Raw genomic sequence first — 25,042 nt, 5'->3', positions numbered from 1 at the left:
ATAGTCTGAACACTAACCGTCTTGTCGGACGTTGTCTGAACAATCTCAGCAATAGTTGCTGCACTTGTAGCAGGTTCCTTCCGAGCAAGTGCGATGATATGGCGACGCTCTCGGGTTGTAAGCACTTTTGGACGTCCAGGACGACACTTATTCACTGTTGTTCCAGTCTCTTTATATTTCTGAATGATGGCTCTTACCGTGGTGTAGCTCACAGACACCTCTGCTCCGATTTGTCGATAGCTTCTCCCTTGTGAATGGAGCAATACCACTCTCTCACGCAACGCCACTGAATGTTCCTTCTTCTTCGGCCCCATGCTGACCACTATCGCGCACTACAGCAACATACTGGCGACCGGGCCGTCAACAACACGCAGTGTCTAATGTGTCAGCAGATGGCGTTCCGGTACCTGAAAACCCAGCAATATACCGAGATGCCATGCTCTGTGCCAATACTTTTTGTGTGCAGAGGAGATACGTGTTTGCCCATAACACTGCATTTCTTTGTTAATGGTAGGCACTATGGGCAGAATTGTAATGTCTGGTATGTGAGGTAGCACGTACATGTACTGTGTACCGGAAAGTGCGGCGTTTGTAACCAGCAACGATAAATACGCACGTGTGCCAATACTTTTTGGTGCGATTGTAAATCCGCGGCCACCTGCAGGGATATCACTCACGAATTATTACTGCGACAAATGAAACAAATAAAGGAAAATGTACACATGCCACATAATTTTATTAGCTTAGTGTATGCCTTTACATTCGCATTAATTTGTGAACTGTTACACAATAAAAGGTGTCACTGAAGTGTGGGATTCTCGGTTATCTTGTACTTTTCGCCCTTTACAATTGCGTCTATATTCGGAGTAATTGTTCTTGTGCATTTTAGGCGCAGCGTGCAGTTTAAATTTCGATCAGACAATGCGTTTCTCAGGCGCGTCTTGTTACATTTCATTGCAGAGAACAGTTGTTCACAAACATACGTGGAACCGAACATTGATATTATTGTAGCCGCCAGTTTGTGCAAACGGGGAAATCTATCCTGAGGGAAGTGTCTGTAGAATTCCAAAATGTTTTTCTTGTTCTGAAATTTGTCTCTGTATTCTCTGTCAAACTGCAGGTCAATAATTTCTTGCTGCAGCTCAGGACGAATCTCTTAAATATTCGCTGAATATGGAGAGAACAGATCAAAATCACTGTCTAGTGCTGTCAGATCTTGAAAGCGCTGATCAACTAAACTACGTGAATAACGTTCACAGTCTTTGTGAACATCTTGCATGGATGATAATTTAGGAAAATGAGCTAGGTTTCCTGTTTCCAGCTGACTCACCCAAAGTGTCAATTTCATTTTAAAAGCTCGTATTCGATCTATGAAATGCGTAATTAGCAGATCTTTACCTTGTAGTAAAATGTTCAAAGCATACAGATGGCTAGTTAAATCTGCTAAGAACGCGAGATCACATTCAAACGTGCGCGCGCATTTCCCCTCCCTCCCCTCCCTCCCTACTCCGCGACCTTGCACCTGCTCGCGAGCAGATGCCTGAGCAGACGCGAGTACTCGCGCTCAAAACCGGCCAGTTGTTAAGCCCTGTCCTAAAGCAAAGCGTTCAGAAGTTATGACACTTTTATTGCATACAGTTCAGTAATTGTCGCCCAGTATTCGGCAACTGCGGGCTTCGCTAGTGTTTGCGTCGTATAAAGGCGGCCGGTGGTGTGCGGCAGGTACTCGGTGTACATCCGCGCGCTGCCCTCGCTGTCCACGGACCTGGCGTCGTTCCTGGTGCCGTTCTCTGCGCGGCTGTGGCTGGCCATCGTCGCCACCGTCGTCTGCTCCGCCCTCATGCTGGCCCTCAACTGCCGCCTCAGGCACCACCACTGCCGCTGCTCCCTCACGGACGCCTTCATGGACGTCTACGGCATCATCTGCGCACAAGGTACGACGGCCGCCCTTCAAGTTTTCCTAATATTTAATCGTGACGGTATCACTACGTTGTAGGAGAAAATTACAGCCAAGGATTACCTAACAGTTTTCTTTTCTTTTTTTTTTTTAATTTGTTTCAAAAATGAACATGAGTAATCAGAAACGCAAGAATCTTCTTTTTTTATGAGGTTGCCAGTTTCGGTCTGTTTTAGACCTTCTTCAGACCTACCACTGAAATATGTACACACAATAGAATTACAGGGATGTAGATGTATTACGGCAGTCATCTTACTTGCATGTCAATAGTTGGTAACAACTAATCGCTGTCGCAACTTTGAAATCGGCTCCTGCGGAGTCTGCGCATTGTCATCTTCACACCTCTTCGATGATAAATAAAGGCGTCGGTCAAGCAGTATTTTCACTGGCACTACTGCTGCATTTCCACATGTCGACTTGCATGCCAGCACGTATCTAGTCGATGTTGCAGCTCTCAGATCCTCTTCTGCTTGATGGCGCATATCGATATGACCACGGCGTCTCCAAGGAACCATTAGCTTCGCTTAACCGCTATCTTTGCTGCCATACAATTTACCAGTTGCGATAAATCCCCACAGATGGCTAACGAGGTTTTCACAACAGATTATGATAGGTTATCATTTATACATACATAGTCAATCTGTGATATTTAATGGAGTATGCGTGGCCTGTCTGGGGATACGCGGCAAAGCAGCACCTGGACAAACTCCAGAGGCTGCAGAACCGCGCCCTCAGGAAGGCACTGCACCTACCCACGGGATTCCCCACGGACGATCTGCACGCCGCTGCCGAAATCCCACTCCTCAAAGAAAGATTCCAGTATCTGGCAAGGGCTTTCTATGAGAGCTCTTCCAGATCTGGAAATAACCTTATCCAATCCCTAGGTCGGTATGACATGTCCCGTGACAAGCACAAACGCACCATGACCATCTTCAACGACTAAGTCAAAGAGAAAAATCCCAAAAATCCCCAAATCCTAACACCAATCCTTAATCCTTAAAACACCCAACATCTCGCCAACCACAGGCAAGTACTAGACACCACCAGAACACCAACACAACACACAGACAGCCAAAACAGTCAAAGACAATCACACACTCACAACACGCACTGTGGAGTAAAAGCCAACAGGCTACAAACTCATCAATATACTTCCTCAAGGAGGGGAAAGTTAAAAGGTGAGAGAGCCTGCTTAGCAATTACCGTTTGCGGAGTCGTAGCGCCTGCTCCGTTCACCACCACCGTCTACCATCATGGTATAATTTCGTCTTTTATTACTTGTTGTGTAAGATGTATTTTCTCTATTATTACATCCCTCTAATGTGCACATTTCAGTGCCACGTCTGAAGATGGTCTAAAACAAACCGAAACCAATATCATCATTAAAGAAAGAAGATTCTTGCGGTTGTGACTGTTCATGTTCATTTTTAAGTAAAATAAACCGCTGTTCTTAAAGAGAAATATTCTCAATAATTACTTCTTTTCCAGTCTAAAGAAATATATTTTGTACAGAAGAAATGACACCCTAGACTGTCACTGCCAGTTGTTGGGCTGTGCGGCGGGCGATGGTGAGGCTGGCGTCTCACCGCTGTTCGGGGCATCTCCACACACGTCTTCGACCTGGACTCTCATTGACTGGAGTAGAATTTTCTTCAGTGATGAGTCCCGTTTCGAACTGAACACCGATGACCAGCAAAGACGTGTCTGGAGACTCCTCAGACGGCTGTGGGATATCAACTTGACTATCGCCCGCCATTCGGCCCGACAACATGGAGTGATGATCTAGGGTGCCATTTCGTTTCACAGCAAGACCCCTTCAGTTGTCATTCCCGACGCCCTTGCAGCACCCTTACCTCTTACATTTCGGTAATGCCAGCCTGTACTTGGCGAGGGTTTGTACTGCTTGACTTGGTGTTCGCCAAACATCATCAAGGTTGCCAGATCTCTCCCCAATTGAGAACGTTTGGAACATTATGGGCAGGGCCCTCAGCCATCTCGGAATTTTGATGATCTAATGCGCCAATTGGACAGAATTTTTTACGATATCCTTCAGGAGGACTTCCAACAACTCTATCAATCAGTGCCAAGCTGAACGACTACTCGTAGAAGGGCCAGAGGTGGTCCAACGTATTATTGAGTCGCTCAATTTGTGAAGCTTTTTGTCTTGAATAAAACGTCCAATTTTTCGGAAATTGTGGTCATTTCTTGTAAGTAAAAACCTCCTTTTCATACTGCAATATATTTTAGTTCTTCCAGGCGGATTCGCGTTTTACTTTAAGGCGTCTTCGGTATAATCTAGAATGATACAGTTTTGCTTCGACATGTGATATCTGGAGATTATGAAATAGTTCACATCTTACTTTTTAACGTAAATAAATGATTACTTACAGTTCTTCGCGTTTTTGGTTGACAATTGCGATTCCTCTCATCTGGTCACATGCTGGAGGTCGTACTATAACTTCGCTTGCGAAACATAAGAGCATTTTTATGTTACGAACTTGTTTATTCACAATTTTCGTATTGTTTACCCTTATTGCTGTGGATCGCTATTAGTCTTCTTTCACTAGTTGTAGATATTTTACCGAAAACTGTGATTTAAAGTTGTAACTACTGTGTGTTCACTTTATGTCTCATCCAGTTTTACTTGTTTACGTACATGTTGCCAGCCTGACGAAGTATATGCAGAAAACTAATGTTTATTCATTTCTGTTCTGTTCACATCTGTGTGTGTGTGTGTGTGTGGGTGGGTGAGTGGGTGGGTGGGTGGGTGGGTGGGTGTGTGCGTAAGAAAAAGAAAGAGTGTACATGTACGATTTGTGTGTGTGTGTGTGTGTGTGTGTGTGTGTGTGTGTGTGCTTGGTTATGCAGGCGAGTTGTAGAAACCTGCCGGCCGGAGTGGCCGTGCGGTTCTAGGCGCTACAGTCTGGAGCCGAGCGACCGCTCCGGTCGCAGGTTCGAATCCTGCCTCGGACATGGATGTGTGTGATGTCCTTAGGTTAGTTAGGTTTAATTAGTTCTAAGTTCTAGGCGACTGATGACCTCAGAAGTTAAGCCGCATAGTGCTCAGAGCGATTTGAACCTTTTTTTATCAGTTTAAGAGCTGTCAGAGAGTGGTTGAAAGGTTCGATGTTCAGGTGATTTGAATTCTGGTTTACGTTTGTCAAGCGTACTTGGTCATTGAACACAGTTTTTTTCTGCTTTGTTGAGTATCAGTGTAATAGCTGTCAGAGAATGTTTGGTGTGTAGGTGATATGAGTTCTGGTTTACGTTTGTCATGCATACTTGATCATTCAACAGGGTTTTCCTTTCTGCTTTTTTTCTGTATGTGGTAATTTTCTTGCAGGGTTTCAAGGCTTTGATTATTGTTGATTCTAGGTTTTTTCGTGCCTTCTTCTCTAGAGGTTGGTTTGTGATTGTGTTCCTTTAGATGTTCTGTAAATGTGGAAAGGTTTGTCCCATACTTCCAGGCTCTCATGTGCTCTCTGCATCTGACATCAAATGTTCTGCCTGTTTGAAATATCTATCTGCCATCACAAAGTTTACACTATAGTTGACATATACCTGCTTTCTGGTACTTGTCTAGGTCTTCTGTCAGTTTTGGGGTATATTTTTGGATGGAACTGTCTGTTGTGTATGCTATGTTTACGTCCTGTCTTTTGAATATGATGGTGATTTTATGTTTGTGTGTGTGTGTGTGTGTGTGTGTGTGTGTGTGTGTGTGTGTGTGTGTGTGTGTGTGTGTGAATTCCTAAGGGACCAAACAGCTGAGGTCATCGGTCCCTAGACTGACACACTACTTAAACTAACTTATGCTAAGACCAATACACACACCCATGTCCGAGGGACGACTCGAACCTCTGGCGGGAGAGGCCGCGCAATCTGTGACATGGCGCCTCTAACCGCGCAGCCACTCCTCGCTGATGTGATTTTATGTGTGAGTTCGTGTTTTTTGTATGTCTTTGTGTACCATCCTGTGTTCTCTCTTTTTTCCTAAATATTCTTTGTAGTAAATGCACTCGTCATATCCGTAGTTGTGTAGATTTTGTAAAACAGCTCGACAACTTCAGGGTGAAAGACTCAAGATATTCTGCTGAGTTTTGACGTCGTTTTGTTATTCACCAGGGCACCTCTACGAGAGTCACTAGAGCTTATTGGTCAGTAACTTGACGAGAAGAGCACCGACTTTTTCAGCCATGTCCTGACATCCACGTTCTTTCGGTGTATTGGAGACTATGAACAAAAAGAAGAAGTCGCAATCGTATGCGCACTCTCGCCTGTGGTCGCGAATTTATCTATGGAGCCCTTCAAGGAGGAAGCCCTGGCGTCATCCAAATGGAAACCCACGTGTTTTGCCGTTATTTGGATGACACGTTCGTCATATGGCACCATTGAAGGGACAAAGTCCTTGACTTCCGTACACATTTGAACTTCATATATCCCAACATCAAATGTACTATGGACACCGAAGCAGAAGAAAGATTACAATTCCTGGACGTCACTGTCAAGAGAAGAGCTGATGGCATTCTGTGTCACGTTGTGTATCGGAAAAGAACGCAGACTGACCTGTATTTGCATGTAGACAGTTCGCACCATCTTCGCATAGAAATGGGGTACTACAGACATTAGTACGTAGGGCGCGCACTATTTCAGACGCAGAGAGTCTGCCCCAGGAGCTGGAACACCTCAGAACTGTATTCCGGAAAAACGCTCACCTAGATCAGGCGCGCTCTCCACCCCACAACAACAGTAAAACCTATGAAAACGGAAGAAGCCATGAGAGAAGGGGCAGTTAGTGCATTTATACCGTACACTGGCGCGCTGTAGGGAAAAATCGGGCGCATATTGATGAATCACCGAGTAAAAACTGCCTTTTACGCGCTCAAAAAAACGCGAGCATTACTGGGAAGCCTCAAAGATGATCTCAGCTTGTGGAAGGCCGGCGTATACAAGATTCGATGTGAATGTGGGAAGATGTATTTTGGACCGACAGTGCGCACCTTCGAAGATCATTGCCGAGAACACAAGAGGCACTCTCAACTGATGTATCCCAACAAGTCAGTGATCGCAGAGCACCGTTTGTCCAAGAATCACGCGACTGAACACGAATGTAGCTGGATCTTGGCCCAGACTTCCAAATACTGGGACAGCGTCGTTAGACGATATTCTCACCAGGGACGATTTCATCAACTGAGATTGCGGCTATAATCTTAGCAAGACTTGGGAAGCAGCAGTGAATTTAATTAAGAAGACCCTCAGCAAACAAAACAACCTTGCGACCAGAGCGGACTGAGAACTTACATCAACGCAATCGCAGACACCGACGGTAGCATTTCCGCGACTACCGACGAGCTGTCGCGGACGCAGACAGCGAACGGAGCGGCTCGCGAGGGCAAGGTACATAAGTCGGCCACGCGCCCTCAGGAGCTCATTTCGTCAGCGCACCCGACGACGGCGACATTTCTGATCACCGAAATAATTGTGCCCGTTGGACACTACGAATCGGCAGTACACCCGTGAACTGTTCGATCTACAAATACTCCAGGATGAACTGAAGAATCACATCATTTTGTTTCCTACATCTGCAACTACAATATCCTGTAAGCTACCTGACAATGGTTGGCAGAGGTTACTCCTGGTCCACTGACTGACCCCCGCTTCCCTGTTCCACTCGTGAAAGGCGCATAGGATGGTGATTACCGGTCTACTTCTGTGCCAGCTCTAATTTCTGGGATTTTCTCGTCGTGGTCATTTCGCGAGATGTATGTGGGAGGAAGTAATACGAGGCGTGTTTTTTAAGTAAGTACCGTTTTGCCACACCGCGGCCACAGCGCTGTGGTCGACGTTCTGCGCATGCGCACTGGGTACCTACATCTGTTGTCTACGCACTGACGCCATTACAGTCTCATTCTTCCTTGTTTACGTTGTGTACTGAGTGAGATGCCTCCGATAATCGTGAGTCCCGTCGACTGTAAAGTACAGGCTGTTATAAGATTTCTTAGTGCTAAAGGCCTAAAAGCGATCGATATTCACTGCGAGATCTGTGCAGTTTACGGAGAAAACATTATGAGTGATGGAATGGTAAGAAAGTGGGCGAGATCATTTAAAGATGGCCGCACAAATGTGCATGATGAACATCGGAGTCGGCGTCCTGCGGCCGTTAATGAATGTCTGGTGCAGGAAGTGGACAATAAGGTGAGAGAAAACAGACGGGTGATGAAACATGGGTGGCCTACATCGCATCAGAATCAAAGCAACAGTCCATGGAATGGCAGCATTCAGATTCACCCAGAAAAGTGAAGTTTAAGCAAATAATTTCTGCCCGGAAAATCATGTGCACAGTTTTTTGGGACAGAAAAGGAGTATTGCTTGTGGAATTTCTGCCTCTTAATGAGACAATCAATGCAGCAGATTACTGCAAGACATTGCACAATCGGCGCCGTTCAATTCAGAACAAAAGACGTGGCAAGTTGAGTCAGGGCATCGTTTTGCTGCAAGACAATGCCCGTCCGCATGTGGCGAATCAGACCAAAGATCTCATCACATCTTTTCGATGGGAAACTCTAGATCATCCTCTGTACAGCCCCGATCTTGCGCCCAGTGACTACCATCTGTTCCTGCACCTGAAGAAACACCTGGGTGGTCACCGTCTTCAAGACGATGACGAAGTCAAAACAGTGGTGATGCAGTGGTTAACAAGTCAGGCGGCAGACTTCTGTGAGAAGGGTATTGAAAAACTCGTACAACGTTATGACAGGTGCCTCAAAAAATGGTTCAAATGGCTCTGAGCACTATGGGACTTAACTTCTGAGGTCATCAGTCCCCTAGAACTTAGAACTACTTAAACCTAACCAACCTAAGGACATCACATACATCCATGCCCGAGGCAGGATTCGAACCTGCGACCGCAGCGGTCGCGCGGCTCCAGACTGTAGCGCCTAGAACCGCTCGGCCTCTCCGGCCGGCAGGTGCCTCAATACTGACGGAAATTACGTAGAAAAGTAGATTATGGTATAGGCTTTCATGTAAAAATAAAATTATTGAGATATCTTAGCACATATTTTTTTTAATTTCAAAGCGGTACTTACTTAAAAAACACGCCTCGTATGTTGACGGACTCTTCCCAGGAAGTACTCCCTCGTAATTTCAATAGTAAACCTCTGCACTATCCTTGATACCTCTCTTATAGCGTCTGCCACTGGGGTTTATTGAGCATCTCTATAACACTCTCGGCCGACCAAACGACCCCGTGACAAAAGGTGCCGCTCTTCTTTGGATTTTCTCTGTCTTCTACCTGTCCTACCTGGCAATTTTCTCCGATTGATGGACAAGTCTCAAGAATCGGTCAAACATTCGCCTTGTAAGCACTTCTTTCGCGAATGAGTTACGTTTCCTTAACATTCTTCCTACGAACATCAGTCTGGCATCTGCTTTTCCCACTGTTTGTTTTATGTGGTCGTTCCACTTAAGGTCGCTCTAGATAATAAGTGCTAGATATTTCACGATAGATACAATTTTCAGCAATTTGTCAACAACAACGTAGTTGTACAGGAGTAGATTTCTTTTCCTGTGTACACACAATTTGTTACGTTTACTTTCGTTCAGTGTCAACTGCCAGAGCCTGCATCATTCATCAGTCATGTGCAGGTCATTCTGCAAATTCATACTGTCTTCTGGCGTTGCTACTTTCTTCTACATCTACATCTATGTGGATACTCTGCAAATGACATTTAAGTGCCTGGCAGAGGGTTCATCGAACCACCTTTACAATTCTCTATTATTCCAATCTCGTACAGCGCGCGGAATGAATGAACACCTATTTTTTTCCGTACGAGCTCTGATTTCCCTTATTTTATCGTGGTGATCCTTCCTCCCTATGTAATTCGGTTCAAGAAATTATTTTCGCATTCGGAGGAGAAAGTTGGTGACTGAAATTTCGTGAGAAGATTCCGTCACAACGAGAAACGCCTTTCTTTTAATGGTGTCCATCCCAAATCCTGTATCATTTCTGTGACACTCTCTCCCATATTTCGCGATAATACAAAACGTGCTGCGTTTCTTTGAACTTTCTCGATGTACTCCGTCAGTCCTATCTGGTAAGGATCCAGCACCTCGCAGCAGTACCCTAAAAGAGAACGAACAAGCGTAGTGTAGGCAGTTTTCTTAGTAGGTCTGTTACATTTTCTATGTGTCCTGCCAATAAAACGCAGTCTTTGGTTAGCCTTCCTCACAACATTTTCTATGTGTTCCCTCCAATTTAAGTTGTTCGCAATTGTAATACCTAGGTATTTCGTTGAATTTACGGCTTTTAGATTAGACTGATTTATCGTGTAACCGAAGTTTAACGAGTTCCTTTTAGCACTTTCTTATAGACAACCGCATTGTCTGTGAACAGTCTTAAAGAGCTTTCGACACTTTCTACTAGATTATTTGTATTCACTGCAAACAGTAACGGTCCTATGAAACTTCCTTGGGACACTGCCAAAATTGCCTTTACATCTGTCGATTTTGTTCCGTTAAGAGCTATATGTTAATTTTACTTACAAGGAAGTATTGAATCCAGTCGCAAATCTAGTCCGATATTCATTCAGCTTGTATTTTTTCGGCTAAACTGTGTGATGAGAACGCAACTGCCCAGTCCGCAAGGAACGGCATACATGGCGGGGGCGAACTAGTGTTGCTGGACGTGCTCAGGGTGTCCATCACGGTGTGAATGTTACGTTGTGCTTTATTGTGGTTCAAATGGCTCTGAGCACTATGGGACTTAACATCTATGATCATCAGTCCCCTAGAACTTAGAACTACTTAAACCTAACTAACCTAAGGACATCACACAACACCCAGTCATCACGAGGCAGAGAAAATCTCTGATGTGCTTTATTGTGGAAGTGGGTAATCTAGCACTGAGGCACTCGTCGAAAGATGATGAGAACACTGGCGTACTTCAAAGGGTTAAACATAATACAGAGGCGACAAGAATCATAGGATGGCGATATGAACATATACAGATTGCAGTAGTATCACGTACGCAAGGTATAAAAGGGCAATGCATAGGCCGAGCTTTTACTTGTATTCACGCGATTCATGTGAAAAGATTTCCCAAGTGACTATGGCCACACCACAGGGATTAACAGACTTTGAACGTGGAATGGTATTTGGAGCTAGATGCATGGGAGATTTTGTTTCTGAAATCGTTAGGAATTCAATATTCTAATATCCACAGCGTCAAGAATGCGTCGAAAATGACAGATTCCGGGCATTATCTCTCAACACGGACAACGCCGTGGCCGACGGCTTTCACTTAACGGCCGAGAGTAGCGGCGTTTGCGTAGAGTTGTCAGTGCTAACAGACAAGCCGCACCGTGTGAAATAACCGCATAAATCAATGTGGGACGTGCGATGAACGTGTCCGTTAGGACAGAGTGGCGAAATTTGGCGTTAATGGTCTATAACAGCAGACGACCGACGCGATTGCCTTTGCTAACAGCACAATATCGTCTGCAGCACCTCTCCTGGAGTCGTGACCACATTACCTGGACCCTACACGACTCGATAACCATAGCCCGGCCAGAGGGGTCCCGATTTCAACTTGTAAGAACAAATGTTGAGGTGCAAGTGGGGCGCAGACCCCCAAGTAACCGTGACACAAGTTGTCAACAAGACACTGTACAAGCCGGTGGTGGCTCCAAAATGGTGTGGGCTGTGTCTACACGGAATGGAGTGGATCCTGGTAATGTTCGACAACTTGGAGATCATTTGCAGCCATTCATGGACTTCCTGTTCCCAAACAATGATGTAATTTTTATGGATGACAATGCGCCATGTCACCGGGCTACAATTCTTCACAATTGGTTTGAAGAACGTTCTGGACAGTTAGAGCGAATAATTTGGGCCCACAGATCGCCCGACATGAATCCCATCGAACATTTGTGGAACATAATCGAGAAGTCATTGAGCTGGTGCGCTGCTGGCGCCAGTCACCATCGATTGTCATCCCGATCGTAGTGAGTCGATTGTCGATGCCTGCTTGTCTTCTTCACATCTTTGACGGATGGCTATTTAACTGCGGCGCGCGCTCTGCAGGGGCTTGCGTTCGGGTATCAGCTGTGTGAGTGACAGTGACGTGTGGCGCTGGCGAGTGACCGAGTCCTTACGACGAAGGAGCGTGGGCAGTTGCTGCGGCGTGTTTCGCCGTTCCAACGGAGATCCCTTGCCGATGGTGACTGGGATTTCCTGGAGATTTGAAGGACGGGTTACCTTTGCGTCTGTTACATGTTACTCAAAGTGAACGAACTGGAGTCGTCGAATTGTTTCTCAGTGGGTTCTGTTCATGTTAATTGAATAGCCGAGTGCACTGAAAACTATCTTGGTTGTTTCAGTTATTTGTCACTGTACTTGGTCTGTGCGCTTGGTATGTTGATGGTATTTAAGGGAGTGCTAGCTACGCACAGCAAATAGACATGAAGCCGTGCTTAATGCGTAGCTAGAGGTCATGCCAAGTAGTACGAAAGTCTGTGACTGACGTTCAAGAGCGGGCCGAAATAATTTTCCTATTGCCTGTTCCTGTTTTATTATTTTATTTCTTTGTTTTAGAGGATTGGCTAATCAAATTTTAAGAGCCGTTACTGGTCATCTAAGTTAGTTCGGCTTGAGTTCATTGGTACTGTGTATAATTAAAGGTTTATTTATAACGAGTTGGGCAGATATGTCTGTCTCTCTGATGCGTCACAATGTTGTCTGCCGCTGATGTGTTTAAGTTTCAGATAATTGGCAGTGGAGGACGCGAGCAAACTCCGATCGGGGTATCACGGTGGAGGAGGGAAATTTAAGGGCCTGGATCGGTGTCTGTGGTTACGTTGTTAGTGTTCTGCATTTCCACCCTCCGGTGGAGCGTTGTGCTTTTCTGGAAGCTTAATTGTAGCCCAAAGTGGAGTATAGTTCCATTTTACCTTCTCGTCCGTGAATCTCTTCTACATGGTAGCACCTTTCGGTCTGCTCGCGTCCATCGCTAATTTTCAACGTAAAAATTGTAACGGCTCCATGTTAAGACTGTTTAACATCCCATTATTATATTCTGGCCATGAAATGTATGTGAATCTCGTACCTGTGAGTAATACTAAAGAGGAGCTTAGTCGAGTGCATTAATCTGATAATACTTTTAATTTGTTACAATTGATTAAAATCAGTCCATGGAAACAGTTTCAGAATTTGATATGGAAGCCAGTTCCGATGTAAGTCATGAAACATTCAGTTATGTCAGTTAAATTTTATTAATGGGGTTTTATGAACATTGTTTTAATTACTGAAAATTGCTTGAGTAAATTTTGAAAGATCTGGGTCTGTCACATTGAAATGCATTAATGTTCCAATCTGAGTACTGCTGCTGGTTCTGTAGGCCAGGTGCCTTTTGTTATAATCGTGTTACTCTTGGTTTCATTAACAGCATGTGTTTGTAATAAAGAAGTGTGTGGCAAGTACAAACTACTTACGTGTTTAATTGCAGTGAGTCGAAAGGAAGGACGCATCAGTCAGTTTGTGCACAAAATCCTGCCCTGGGAACACTTTCGCAATTACGAACAGCTATAGGGGCAGCATGGCTCTATATTTCTGCACGGAACTTAAAGCGAGTTGTTGAGTGCGTGCCACGTCAAGTTGCTGCACTGAGCCAGGCAAAAGGAGGTCTGACTCAGTATTAGGAAGTATCCCACGACTTTTGTCACCTCAGTGTAGAGTTGCTAACACTCGACGATCAGGGTGTGTATGAGTGTACAAACAGCGCAGCGCTGTCGCCTTCTGCCTGGTAGGGTCGCCACGCCTCCGCTGTGTTGCCAGGTGCACACGAGACGGCGTGCACGAGCAGCGCCGGCAGACTGGTGCTGCTGGGCGTGCTGATGGTGGCCACGACGGTGCCCGCAGCCTACTCGGCGGTGCTGGTCTCCCTGGCTGTCCGCTACCCGGACTTGCCCTTCTATGACCTGCCGGGTCTGCTGAGGCACGGGGGTTACACTGTTGGCGTTCTGAGGAACTCCACAGAGCACAGCTTCTTCAGCGTGAGTTTCTCATACACTGAATTTCTACAACACTGGTCTGGAGCATGATGGCTGCTATGCACGGCCACCATAACACGGGGGAGGTTTAAAAAGTTCTCGGAACGGAATATAACAAAATAACTTACATCACTGAAACTTTTTTGATTTTTCAATGTAGTCTCCTTGTACATTAATGCACTTGGTCCAACGACGCTCCAATGTCTTGATCCCTTCTCGAAAATGACTCCTCCAGACCTGCAAAATAGTTGTCAACTCCAGGTATCAGCTCTTCTTTTGAAAAAATGGCTCTGAGCACTATGGGACTTAACTTCTGAGGTCATCAGTCCCCGAGAACTTAGAACTACTTAAACCTAACCAACCTAAGGACATCACACACATCCATGCCCGAGGCAGGATTCGAACCTGCGACCGTATCGGTCGCACGGTTCGAGACTGAAGCGCCTAGAACCAATCAGCCACTCTGGCCGGTCTTCTTTTGAAGTGAATCTTCGTCCACAAAGAAAAATTTTCAGTTTTGGGAAGAAATGGAAGTCTAACAGAGCCATATCAGGTGAATAAGGTGGGCATGGCAACAATTCATACCTTAGTTCGTGTAATTTTACCATGGCGACGACACGTGTGCGGGCGCGCATTGTCGTGATGGAAGATAGCCTTTTTTTGCGGGTCTTCTGTTCAATTTGTCCAGTTTCAAATGGCTCCAAGTACTATGGGACTTAACATCTGAGGTCATCAGCCCTCTAAACTTAGAACTACTTAAACCTAACTAACCTAAGGACCTCACACACATCCATGCCCGAGGCAGGATTCGAACCTGCGACCGTAGCGGTCGCGCGGTTTCATCTGTGAATCTTGTTCGCTTCTCCTAAAACGGGCCCAACATTGTTCCAATATGCGTTTTTGATCCAGCGTCAAGAGTCGTGGCACCCATCTTGCAGACATTTTTTTCATTTCTAATTGTTCAGTTAAAATGTGATATACCCTTTCAGATGACATCTGGCAAGCGTGAGCAGTTTCACGTATTTTCAATCGCCGATCCTCCCTGATCATTTTTGCACTTTTTCAATCATTTCTGGAGTAGTGGCACATCTTGGCCGACCACTGTGCGGATCATCATCCAAGCTCTCCCGACCAAATTTAAATTCATTTGTCCACTTGGCAACAGTTGAATCTGAAGGTGCAGGGTCCCCAGTGTATTCTGGAAATCGACAAGAATGTCCTTTGCTTTCATACCTCCGTTTATGAAGTACTTAATCATTGCTCCAATCTCGATTTTTTCCATCTTCGCAAATCACTACACGGAAACAACAACAGAGTCACGTCACCACCACAGCTCTCTTCCAAGAGCACTGACGAGACGAGTGATTATAGGCAAGAGTCCAATGAATATCACGTGAAGAACTCGTTGCGCTAGTGCTGATCTCTCATGATGATTCCGAGAACTTTTCAAACCACCCTCGTATAATGTGATGCCCATAGCACTGACGAACTGAAAAGCCTCTGTTCAGCTATATAGACTCATGTTTTTGGCCATATTACTTTTCTTCGATGTAATATACTGAGATAGCATTTAGTGAAGTTTTGTTTCTCTAATTTAAGTATTAATGGATGCTATACATCACGATGTATTTTAACCATTATCTAAGCAATATAACCAACATTACTCAAGACGCTAATACCAGTTGTCACAGTTGATTAATGTTATGAACAACAGGTCTTTCCATTGCAAACATGAAATAATAATATAGGGTGTTCCATGTACGATGCAAGAACCTATACCGAAGAGGTAGGCTCAGCTCATCGGTGGTGCTTTGGTCCATTTCCTGGACACTAGCAGATTGCGTACAGTTTTAACTGAACTGCAGACAGGTGGGTCAGTAGCACCCACTCATAGAAATGAAATGAACTAGCACACACCACCAATTCATCTATGGCAGTTTGTTCGATGGTAGGAACTACCCTAGTAACACAGTATCCCAAGGTGTTCTGATGTACGGGAAAACCCTTGAAATACATTAGCGGAGAAGGACAATTCCAACACTAAAAAATAATTAATGTAGAGTAATGAAATTTCGGGAATACATTCCTCTAGGAAATGTATTTAAGTGACAAACATTGCAAGTGCGAGTTAAGCCATTTTCAAATGTGAAATGCAGGTACATTAATAAGCAGTGAAATCTCCAGAATGTTGAATTCAGACAGGCATTCAAATGTGAATGAATTGTGTTTACAGGTGCCGGATGTCAGGTTGTGGCATGGAGTTCCATGCCTGTTGCACTTGGTCGGTCAATACAGGAACAGTTAGTATTGGTTGTAGGTGACACTTGAGTTGTCTCCCGATAATGAACCAGCATCCCGACCATGTACCAGTATTTACGGATGGCTCTAAACAGGGGGACTCTGTTGGTTGTGCTGTTGTGTTCCCTGATCGAGTCGTCAAGTTACGGCTTCCTGCGGCGTTTGCCATCTTTGATGCCGAATTGTTTGCGATCTTGCGGGCATTGGAGCAGATGAGATGTGTTCCCAGTCTTAAGTTTCTCATCTGTTCTGACTCCCTGAGTGCCCTTCAGATCATACAACACTTGTACCCAGCGGATACGGTCGTCCAGAACATCCACGATCCCCTACTCCACCTGCAACGGCAGGGGAAGGAGGTTTCTTTCTGCTGGGTGCCGGGGCACGTGGGTATTAGGGGAAACGAACTGGCGGATGTGGCTGCCAAAGATGCATGTTCCCTCCCTCACGTTGTTGAATGTGCCATCCCCTACCATGCTGTTACCTCCCTTTTGCGTTTTCGTGTTATGCGTCAATGGGAAGAGGAGTGGCTGGCAGTCGGTGAAAATAAGCTGCGTCCGGTCAAGGCCACCACGCGGCCATGGCGCACGTCCTACCAGTCATGCAGGCGGGATGAGGTTCTCCTCACTCGCCTCCGCATCAGGCACAGTCCCTTAACGCATGGTTTTTTACTCCGGCGGGAGGACCCCCCAATCTGCAGTGCTTGTGGCGTCCAAATTACTGTCCACCACATTTTACTTGACTGTCCTTTATTCTCTGACCAGAGGGCGGTGGTTTCCTTGCCACCGGATTTGCCCTCTATTTTGCAAGACGACGCAACGACTGTGGTTAAGGTTTTACGGTTTTGTGTCCTGTCCAATTTGCTGCCTCGGATTTTAGGGAGAGGATTTTAATGTGCTGCTGGGTGACTGGCTCACCCAGGTTTTAGGTAAGAGGTCCGCCAGTCACGATTACCTACTTGTTTCACTTCGATTTCTGTTCTCTTTTCCTTGTGTTTCCTTTCCTTTTTTAGTGCGTTTCTTCTCCTCTTGTTTTGCCTCTGTATGTGAGGACTTGGAACTGCGTCAGGCCTGTGTCTTTTAGCCTTTCAAAATATTACCAATTAAGTGTTCCTTTGCCCTATTTCCTGCTTGCCAGGAATCTGGCTGGAAAGAACAAAGTTCTAAACAGCCTGTCAGAGGTCTGCATTTATGTGGAGGCTACCTAGGCTGTATCACAAAAGGACCGGCACCACTAACAATTAAAATTACAAAAAAAATGTTTTAATACTATGGTGCGAGACTTTTTATAATAGTAGAACTAACGTAGCACAGTTTTTCAGTGGACAGCTGGTATGAAATCATTTCTCATATCCCGCATTCTCTCAAGTGAAATTACCAGTGGCACCCAGTCAACCGTGTGGCATTTGGTTAGCAAAATCTCTAAAAAATTTAAAAGAACGATTGAAGGAATTTTGCCATTGAAATATGAGATCGATTCTGGAGAAATCGGATTTCTTCCATCACTCATTTCTTCCAAACCAGGGTTACAAATGTCAAATACTGATTTCCTAGTATCGAATTCACTTACAAGAATATAGTGTCTCTTTTGATCATAAACAGCGGATAGAATAAGGTCATTTTCAAAGTTGAAGTTGATAAGAATGTTAGAGACAGGACAACATTTTGGCTTTGCCCAATACTGAAAGTATTATATCTGAAACGTTCATTTTAAGGATTGTTAGTAAGAAGAGTATTGTGCTTGAATGCAGTGCTTAGTTGATAATTTCTTTCGTTATTTTGCATTAGCCAAACAGAAATATTCGCTTATAGCTGCAGTATGATGTGCATTAACCTAACAAAAATATTCGCTTATAGCTTCAATACGATGTCCTTAAAAATGAAATGTTGATTTTTGAACGGACACGAATCTCAAGTTTTGTTCTTTTTATAAAAAACACAGTTGTTCCTAGCGATTTTAATAAATAAATGTTTCCAGCTGTCTTAATTTTTTTAAGTCTCATCAATTTATTAATTCATGAACTGTATAGGTACACCACTCATACAATAATAACTGATGGTGACTTCAATCTAATCTGGATATGTTGGCGAAAATACATTTCAAATTCGGTAGAAGGCATAAAACGTCGCCCGAAATCGTTCTATCACTTTTTCCGAAAATTATTTTGAAAAATTAGTACAAAAATCAGCGGACGAGTAAAAACTTGATCTCTTAGCAACAAATAATCCTGAGCAAGTAGACATGACAGATAAGGTGATTAGTCATCACAAGGTCGTTGTAACGAGACTGAACACCGTAATATCCATGCCCACCAAAAATAAACTCAATATACAGGGTGAGTCGCCTAACGTTACCGCTGGATGTATTTCGTAAACCACATCAAATACTGACGAACCGATTCCACAGACCGAACGTGAGGAGAGGGGCTAGTGTAATTGTTTAATGCAAACCATACAAAAATGCACGGAAGTATGTTTTTTAACACAAACCTACGTTTTTTTAAATGGAACCACGTTAGTTTTGTTAGCACATCTGAACATATAAACAAATACGTAATCAGTGCCGTTTGTTGCATTGTAAAATGTTAATTACATCCGGAGATATTGTAACCTAAAGTTGACGCTTGAAACCTCCGACGTTCAGTTGCGTGTTGTAACAAACACGGGCCACGGTCGGCGAGCAGCATCTGCAAGGACATGTTTACGATGACGACCGTGTTTACGAGTGTGGCTGTAGTGCACTGTTGTGGTTTGGTCTAGCTGTCGCAGTGTCGGCATGTAGCGCTTGCTGCTATTGTTATTCTGCATTCGTCTCCGCAAGCAGACCAACTGTAGTACACCGTGTTACCAGACGTCTGTGATAGTGTAGTGTTGTAGGAACTGTGACCATGGTGTATTCGAACTCTGAAAAGGCGGAGATGATACTCATCCATGGCTAGTGTCGACGAAATGCAGCTGAAGCCTATAGGGTGTAAGCAGAACGGTACCCGGACAGAGAACATCCAACGTGCCGCACATTGCAAAACATCTACCGCCAACTGTATGCAACAGGTATGGTCGTAGCACGCAAACGGGTCCGTAACAGGCCCGTCACAGGAGAAGCGGGTGCAGTTGGTATGTTAGCTGCTGTTGCCATGAACCCACACATGAGTACACGGGACATTGCGAGAGCCGGTGGACTGAGTCAAAGTAGTGTCATGCGCATACTGCATCGTCACCGCTTTCACCCGTTTCATGTGTCGCTACATCAGCAATCACATGGTGATGACTTTAATCATCGAGTGCAGTTCCGTCAATGGGCATTAACAGAGAATGCGTTGCAGTTCTACCTGTTTACCGATGAAGCGGGTTTCACAAACCACGGGGCAGTGAATCTACGGAACATGCATTACTGGTCCGTGGACAATCCTCTCTGGCTCAGACAGGTAGAGCGACAGCGACCGTGGACTGTAAATGTATGGTGCGGAATCATTGGCGACCACCTCATTGGTCCTCACTTCATTGCAGGGGCCCAAACAGCTGCAACATACATCGCGTTTCTACAGAATGATCTGCCAACGTTGCTCGAAAATGTCCCACTGGAAACGCGTCGACTTACGTGGTATCAGCATGATGGTGCACCTGCACATTCCGCAATTAACACTAGGCTGACCCTTGACAGGATGTTCGACGGGCGTTTCATAGGACGTGGTGGACGCATAAATTGGCCAGCCCGTTCTCCTGATCTTACACCTCTGGACTTCTTTCTGTGGGGTACATTAAAGGAGAATGTGTACCGTGATGTGCCAACAACCCCAGAGTATATGAAACAACGTATTGTGGCAGCCTGCGGCGACGTTACACCAGATGTACTGCGGCGTGTACAACATTCATTACTCCAGAGATTGCAATTGTGTGCAGCACATGATGGCCACCACATTGAACATCTATTGGCCTGACATGTCGGGACACACTCTATTCCACTCCGTAATTGAAAACGGAAACCACGTGTGTACGTGTACCTCACCCCTCATGGTAATGTACATGTGCGTCAGTGAAAAAGACCAATAAAAAGGTGTTAGCATATGGACGTAATGTGCTGTTCCAGTCTCTTCTGTACCTAAGGTCCATCACCGTTCCCTTTGGATCCCTACGTAATTCGGTGCTCTCCGATACACACGATCGAACAGCGGAGGAGTGGTACTCAAGCGTCAACTTTAGGTTACAATATCTCCGGATGTAATTAACATTTTACAATGCAACAAACGGCAATGATTACGTATTTGTTTATATGTTCAGATGTGCTAACAAAACTAACGGGGTTCCATTTAAAAAAACGTAGGTTTGTGTTAAAAAACGTACTTCCGTGCATTTTTAATGGTTTGTATTAACCAGTTACACTAGCCCCTCTCCTCACGTTCGGTCTGTGGAATCGATTCGTCAGTATTTGATGTGGTTTAAGAAATATATCCAGCGGTAATGTTAGGTGACTCACCCTGTATATCTAGAATGAGATTTTCACTTTGCAGCGGAGTGTGCGCTGATATGAAACTTCCTGGCAGATTAAAACGTTGTGCTGGACCGAGACATCCCCCAGGCTGTCGCTAAGCCATGTCTCCGCAATATCCTTTCTTTCAGGAGTGCTAGTTCTGCAAGGTTCGCAGGAGAGCTTCTGTTAAGTTTGGAAGGTAGGAGACGAGGTACTGGCAAAAGTAAAGCTGTGAGGACGGCGCGTGAGTCGTGCTTGGGTAGCTCAGTTGGTAGAGCACTTGCCCGCGAAAGGCAAAGGTCCCGAGTTCGAGTCTCAGTCCGGCACACAGTTTTAATCTGCCAGGAATTTTCATATCAGCGCACACTCCGCTGCAGAGTGAAAATCTCATTCTGGAAACATCCCCCAGGCTGTGGCTAAGCCATGTCTCCGCAATATCCTTTCTTTCAGGAGTGCTAGTACTGCAAGTTCGCAGGAGAGCTTTTGTTAAGTTCGGAAGGTAGGAGACGAGGTACTGGCAGAAGTAAAGCTGTGAGGACGGGGCGTGAGTCGTGCTTGGGTAGCTCAGTTGGTAGAGCACTTGCCCGCGAAAGGCAAAGGTCGCGAGTTCGAGTCTCGGTCCGGCACACAGTTTTAATCTGCCAGGAAGTTTCGCAGTTTATATCTATTTAAAAAGGGAGAGAAAACCAGCTTCACGCCTTCCAAAGGGACAGTCTTTACTCTTTCCAAACTAACTGGCCGGCCGGAGTGGCCGAGCGGTTAAAGGCGCTACAGTCTGGAACCGCACGACCGCTACGGTCGCAGGTTAGAATCCTGCCTCGGGCATGGATGTGTGTGATGTCCTTAGGTTAGTTAGGTTTAAGTAGTTCTAAGTTCTAGGGGACTTATGACCACAGCAGTTGAGTCCCATAGTGCTCAGAGCCATTTGAACCATTTTGAACCAGACTAACTATATAAGTATAGAACAGATGTGGCTTAAAAACAATGAAATTATACAGACAGCAGCTGAGAGGCTTATACCAAGAGACGAAACTGATCTTTGATGGTACACAACCCTGTTGCAGAAGCAACGAAAAAAGCATACCAATTTTAAAAGAATGCGAAATCTCCAAGACTGAGGATGTTTTACAGAAGCTCTAAATTTAGCGCAGACTTCAGTGCTAGACATTGTGAATAGTTTCCACAACGAAACTCTGTCTCGAACTCTGACAGAGAATCCAAAGAGATCCTGGTCGTATGTAAAGTAGAGTAGCTGCAAGACACAATCAGTACCTACACAGTGTGATAACAATGGCAATCCCGATGATAGTGCCACTAAAGTGAAGTTACTGAAAACAGTTTTCCGAAATTTCTGCACCAGAGAAGACGAAGTAAATATTCCATGGCCCGAATCAAGAACAGCTGCCAACGTGAGTAACTTAGAACTAGATATCCTCAGTGTAGAAAAGCAGCGTAAATCACTTAATAAAGGCAAGTTTTCTGGTCCGAATTGTATACCAGTTAAGTTCCATTCAGGGTATGCTGATTCAGTAGTTCTGTAGTTAGCAATCATATAAAACCGGCCACTGAACTTAAAAGATTGGAAAACTGCAGAGGTCACACGATTACTTTGAAAGGAACTATTAGTAAGCTGCTGAATTACAGACTCATATCACAGACGTCGATTTGCAAAAGGATTTCGGAACATATACTGTGTTCGAACGTAATCAATTACCTCGTAGAAAACGATCTATTGCCTCATAGTCAGAACAGAATAAGAAAATATCGTTACTGCGAAACACAACTAGGTGTTCATTCACACGAAGTAATGAGTGCTAACTACAGAGGATCTCAAATTGATTACATATTTCCAGATTTCCAAAAGGATTTTGGCACTGTTCCCCACAAGTGACTTCTAATCAAATTGCTTGCCTGTGGTGTATCGTCTCAGTTTTGGGACTGGATTCGTGATTTGCTGCCAGAATGGTGAAAGTTCGTAGTAACTGTCGGATTGACATCGAGTAAAACAGAAGTGATATCCGGCGTTCTCCAAGGACATCTTATAGGCCCTGTGGTTTCCCTTGAATACGTAAACGATTTAGAAGACAAGCCCTATTAGACTGTTTGTATATGACGCTGTCATTTACCGCCTATGAAAGTCATCAGAAGATCAAAAGCAATTGCAAAATGCTTTAGATAAGATATCTGTTCGGCGCAAAAAGTGTCAATTGACTATAGTTAACGAGAAATGTGATGTCATCCACATGAGTACTAAAATAAATCCGTTAAATTTCTGTTACACGGTAAATAATACAAATTTAAAGGTTGTGTATTCAGTTAAACACCTGGGGATTACAATTGTGAACAACTTAAATTGGAACCATCACACAGGAAATGTTGTGGGGAAGGTGAATCAAAAACTGTTTTATTGGCAGAACACTTAGAAGATGCGGAAAATCTGCTGAAACGACTGCGTGCTATGGCAGCCTTGAGAGATAGGATTGACGGGGAACATCGAAAAGATCATAGAAGTTCAACTCCATTTGTATTATCGCCCAATAGATGAGAGAGTGTCACGGATATGATACGTGAGTTGTAGTGGCAGTCGTTAATACAAGAGCGCATTTCGTTACAGCGAGTTTATTACATGAAATTTCAATTACCAGTTTTTCCACCGAATACAAAAATATTTTACTGCCGCTGAATTACATGAGGAGAAATGATCATCGTAACAAAGTACGAGAAGTGAGAGCTCACACGGTTCGTTTTCCGCCCACACTGTTCGAGAGGAGAACGATAGTGAAATAGTCTGGAGGTGGGTCGGTGAACCCCCGCTAGGCACATAAGTGTGAACTCCAGATTAGTCATGTACATGTAGATGTAGACGTGTAGCAAAATGTTATGCAATTGAATAATAAACGTTAAATGCTGCATCATATTCCTGTAATTCGAAAATTGCTCACATACGTTATTTTTGTAGGTAGTTATAAAATATCCCCCAGTAGGGAGCGGAGCACAGGTACGGCATAGTGGTCTATAGATCGTAATTACGCCCTAGCGCGCCCTGCCGTCATGGCTAGACGGTGAAAACTCTAATGCATGGAGATACTTGTACTTTAGAAAGACAGCAGCCGACCTGGCCCTGACGTTGCTTCGACTGTAGCCCGTCCATCAGTCCTGCGTCGAAGCTATGATTTCTGCTGAGTTCTGCCTCTACATGGTATCATAAACTGACAAAATACGAGGGTTTCCCGTAATATAAGATTCCCAATTATTTTTCACAATGAAAAACACGTTTATTGGCACTGAATAATACATGTGAGGAAAGCTTCGATTTTTATCCATTTTTCGACATAGTCGCCGTTGATCTCAATGCGATTTTGCCAGCGCTGTATCATGTCTTGTATGCCGGTATCGTAGAACTCTCCCGCCACGTCACAAAGATAGCTTAAAACCTTTCATCTTTTCTCCAGTTGTGAGATGCGTCTTACCCAGGTGTTTCTTCAAATAAGAGACAGAAGTCACTTGGTGTTAGGTCTGAGCTGTAGGGTGCGTTTGTGACAATAACACATCCAAATTAGTTGATGAGATTGGTTGTGACACTGGCAATGTGTGAAAGAGCACTTGTCCTGATGAAAACACACTGCTTTCGTGAGTATGGCTCTCCTCTTGTTTTGGATCGCAATGGCGAAGGTTCAACGTTTCACAGTAGAGGTCAGCACTGACTGTTGTGCCGGTAGCAGGAATTCATACAACAATAACCCGTTCCTGTCCCAAAACAAGTTCGCCATCACTTTGCCGGCAGACGGTATTTGTATAAACTTCCGCGACTTTCGTGATGCCGGGATTGTTGTTTCGTTTCCGGTGCTGTGTAGTGGACCCAGGTCTCGTTCCCAGTGATAACAGAGTCCAAGAATTCCTCGCCATCAGTTGCGAAGGCCTGAAGAAATTCGCGGTCCGCGTCCACACATTTCCGTCTGTGGTCTTTCGTAAGCATTCTGCGATTCACTTTGCACAAACCTTGGCATACCCTAAATAGTCTGTCAAAATTTTGTTAACGCAGGTCTTGCTGACATCAGGAATCATCTGACAGAGCTCCCAAATCGTCACCCTTCGATCTTTCCACATTGTTTCTTCCACTTTCGCAATCTTTTAGTCTGAAACCCATGGCCGTCCAGAACGCTGTTCGTCATGGACGTCTGTACGTCCGTCTTTGAATGCTCTGTACCATTTGCACACATGTCGTATGTACACTCCTGGAAATTGAAATAAGAACACCGTGAATTCATTGTCCCAGGAA

General features: G+C 44.7%; 1 protein-coding gene across 1 annotated transcript in view; it reads left to right on the top strand.

Moving 5' to 3' along the window:
* LOC126176470 (probable glutamate receptor) overlaps positions 1 to 25,042 on the top strand; it is a 211,571-nt gene that overhangs the window by 167,052 nt on the left and 19,477 nt on the right. The window contains exons 7-8 of the mRNA XM_049923627.1: positions 1,723 to 1,934; positions 13,787 to 14,004. Of these exons, the coding sequence (XP_049779584.1) occupies positions 1,723 to 1,934; positions 13,787 to 14,004 (430 nt within the window). The remainder of the gene's footprint in view (positions 1 to 1,722; positions 1,935 to 13,786; positions 14,005 to 25,042) is intronic.

Source organism: Schistocerca cancellata, chromosome 3 (genome assembly GCF_023864275.1).
Source record: "Schistocerca cancellata isolate TAMUIC-IGC-003103 chromosome 3, iqSchCanc2.1, whole genome shotgun sequence".
Taxonomy (NCBI): domain Eukaryota; kingdom Metazoa; phylum Arthropoda; class Insecta; order Orthoptera; family Acrididae; genus Schistocerca; species Schistocerca cancellata.
The sequence above is the reverse complement of the archived record's forward strand: the minus strand, read 5'-3'. Positions and strand labels throughout refer to the sequence as shown.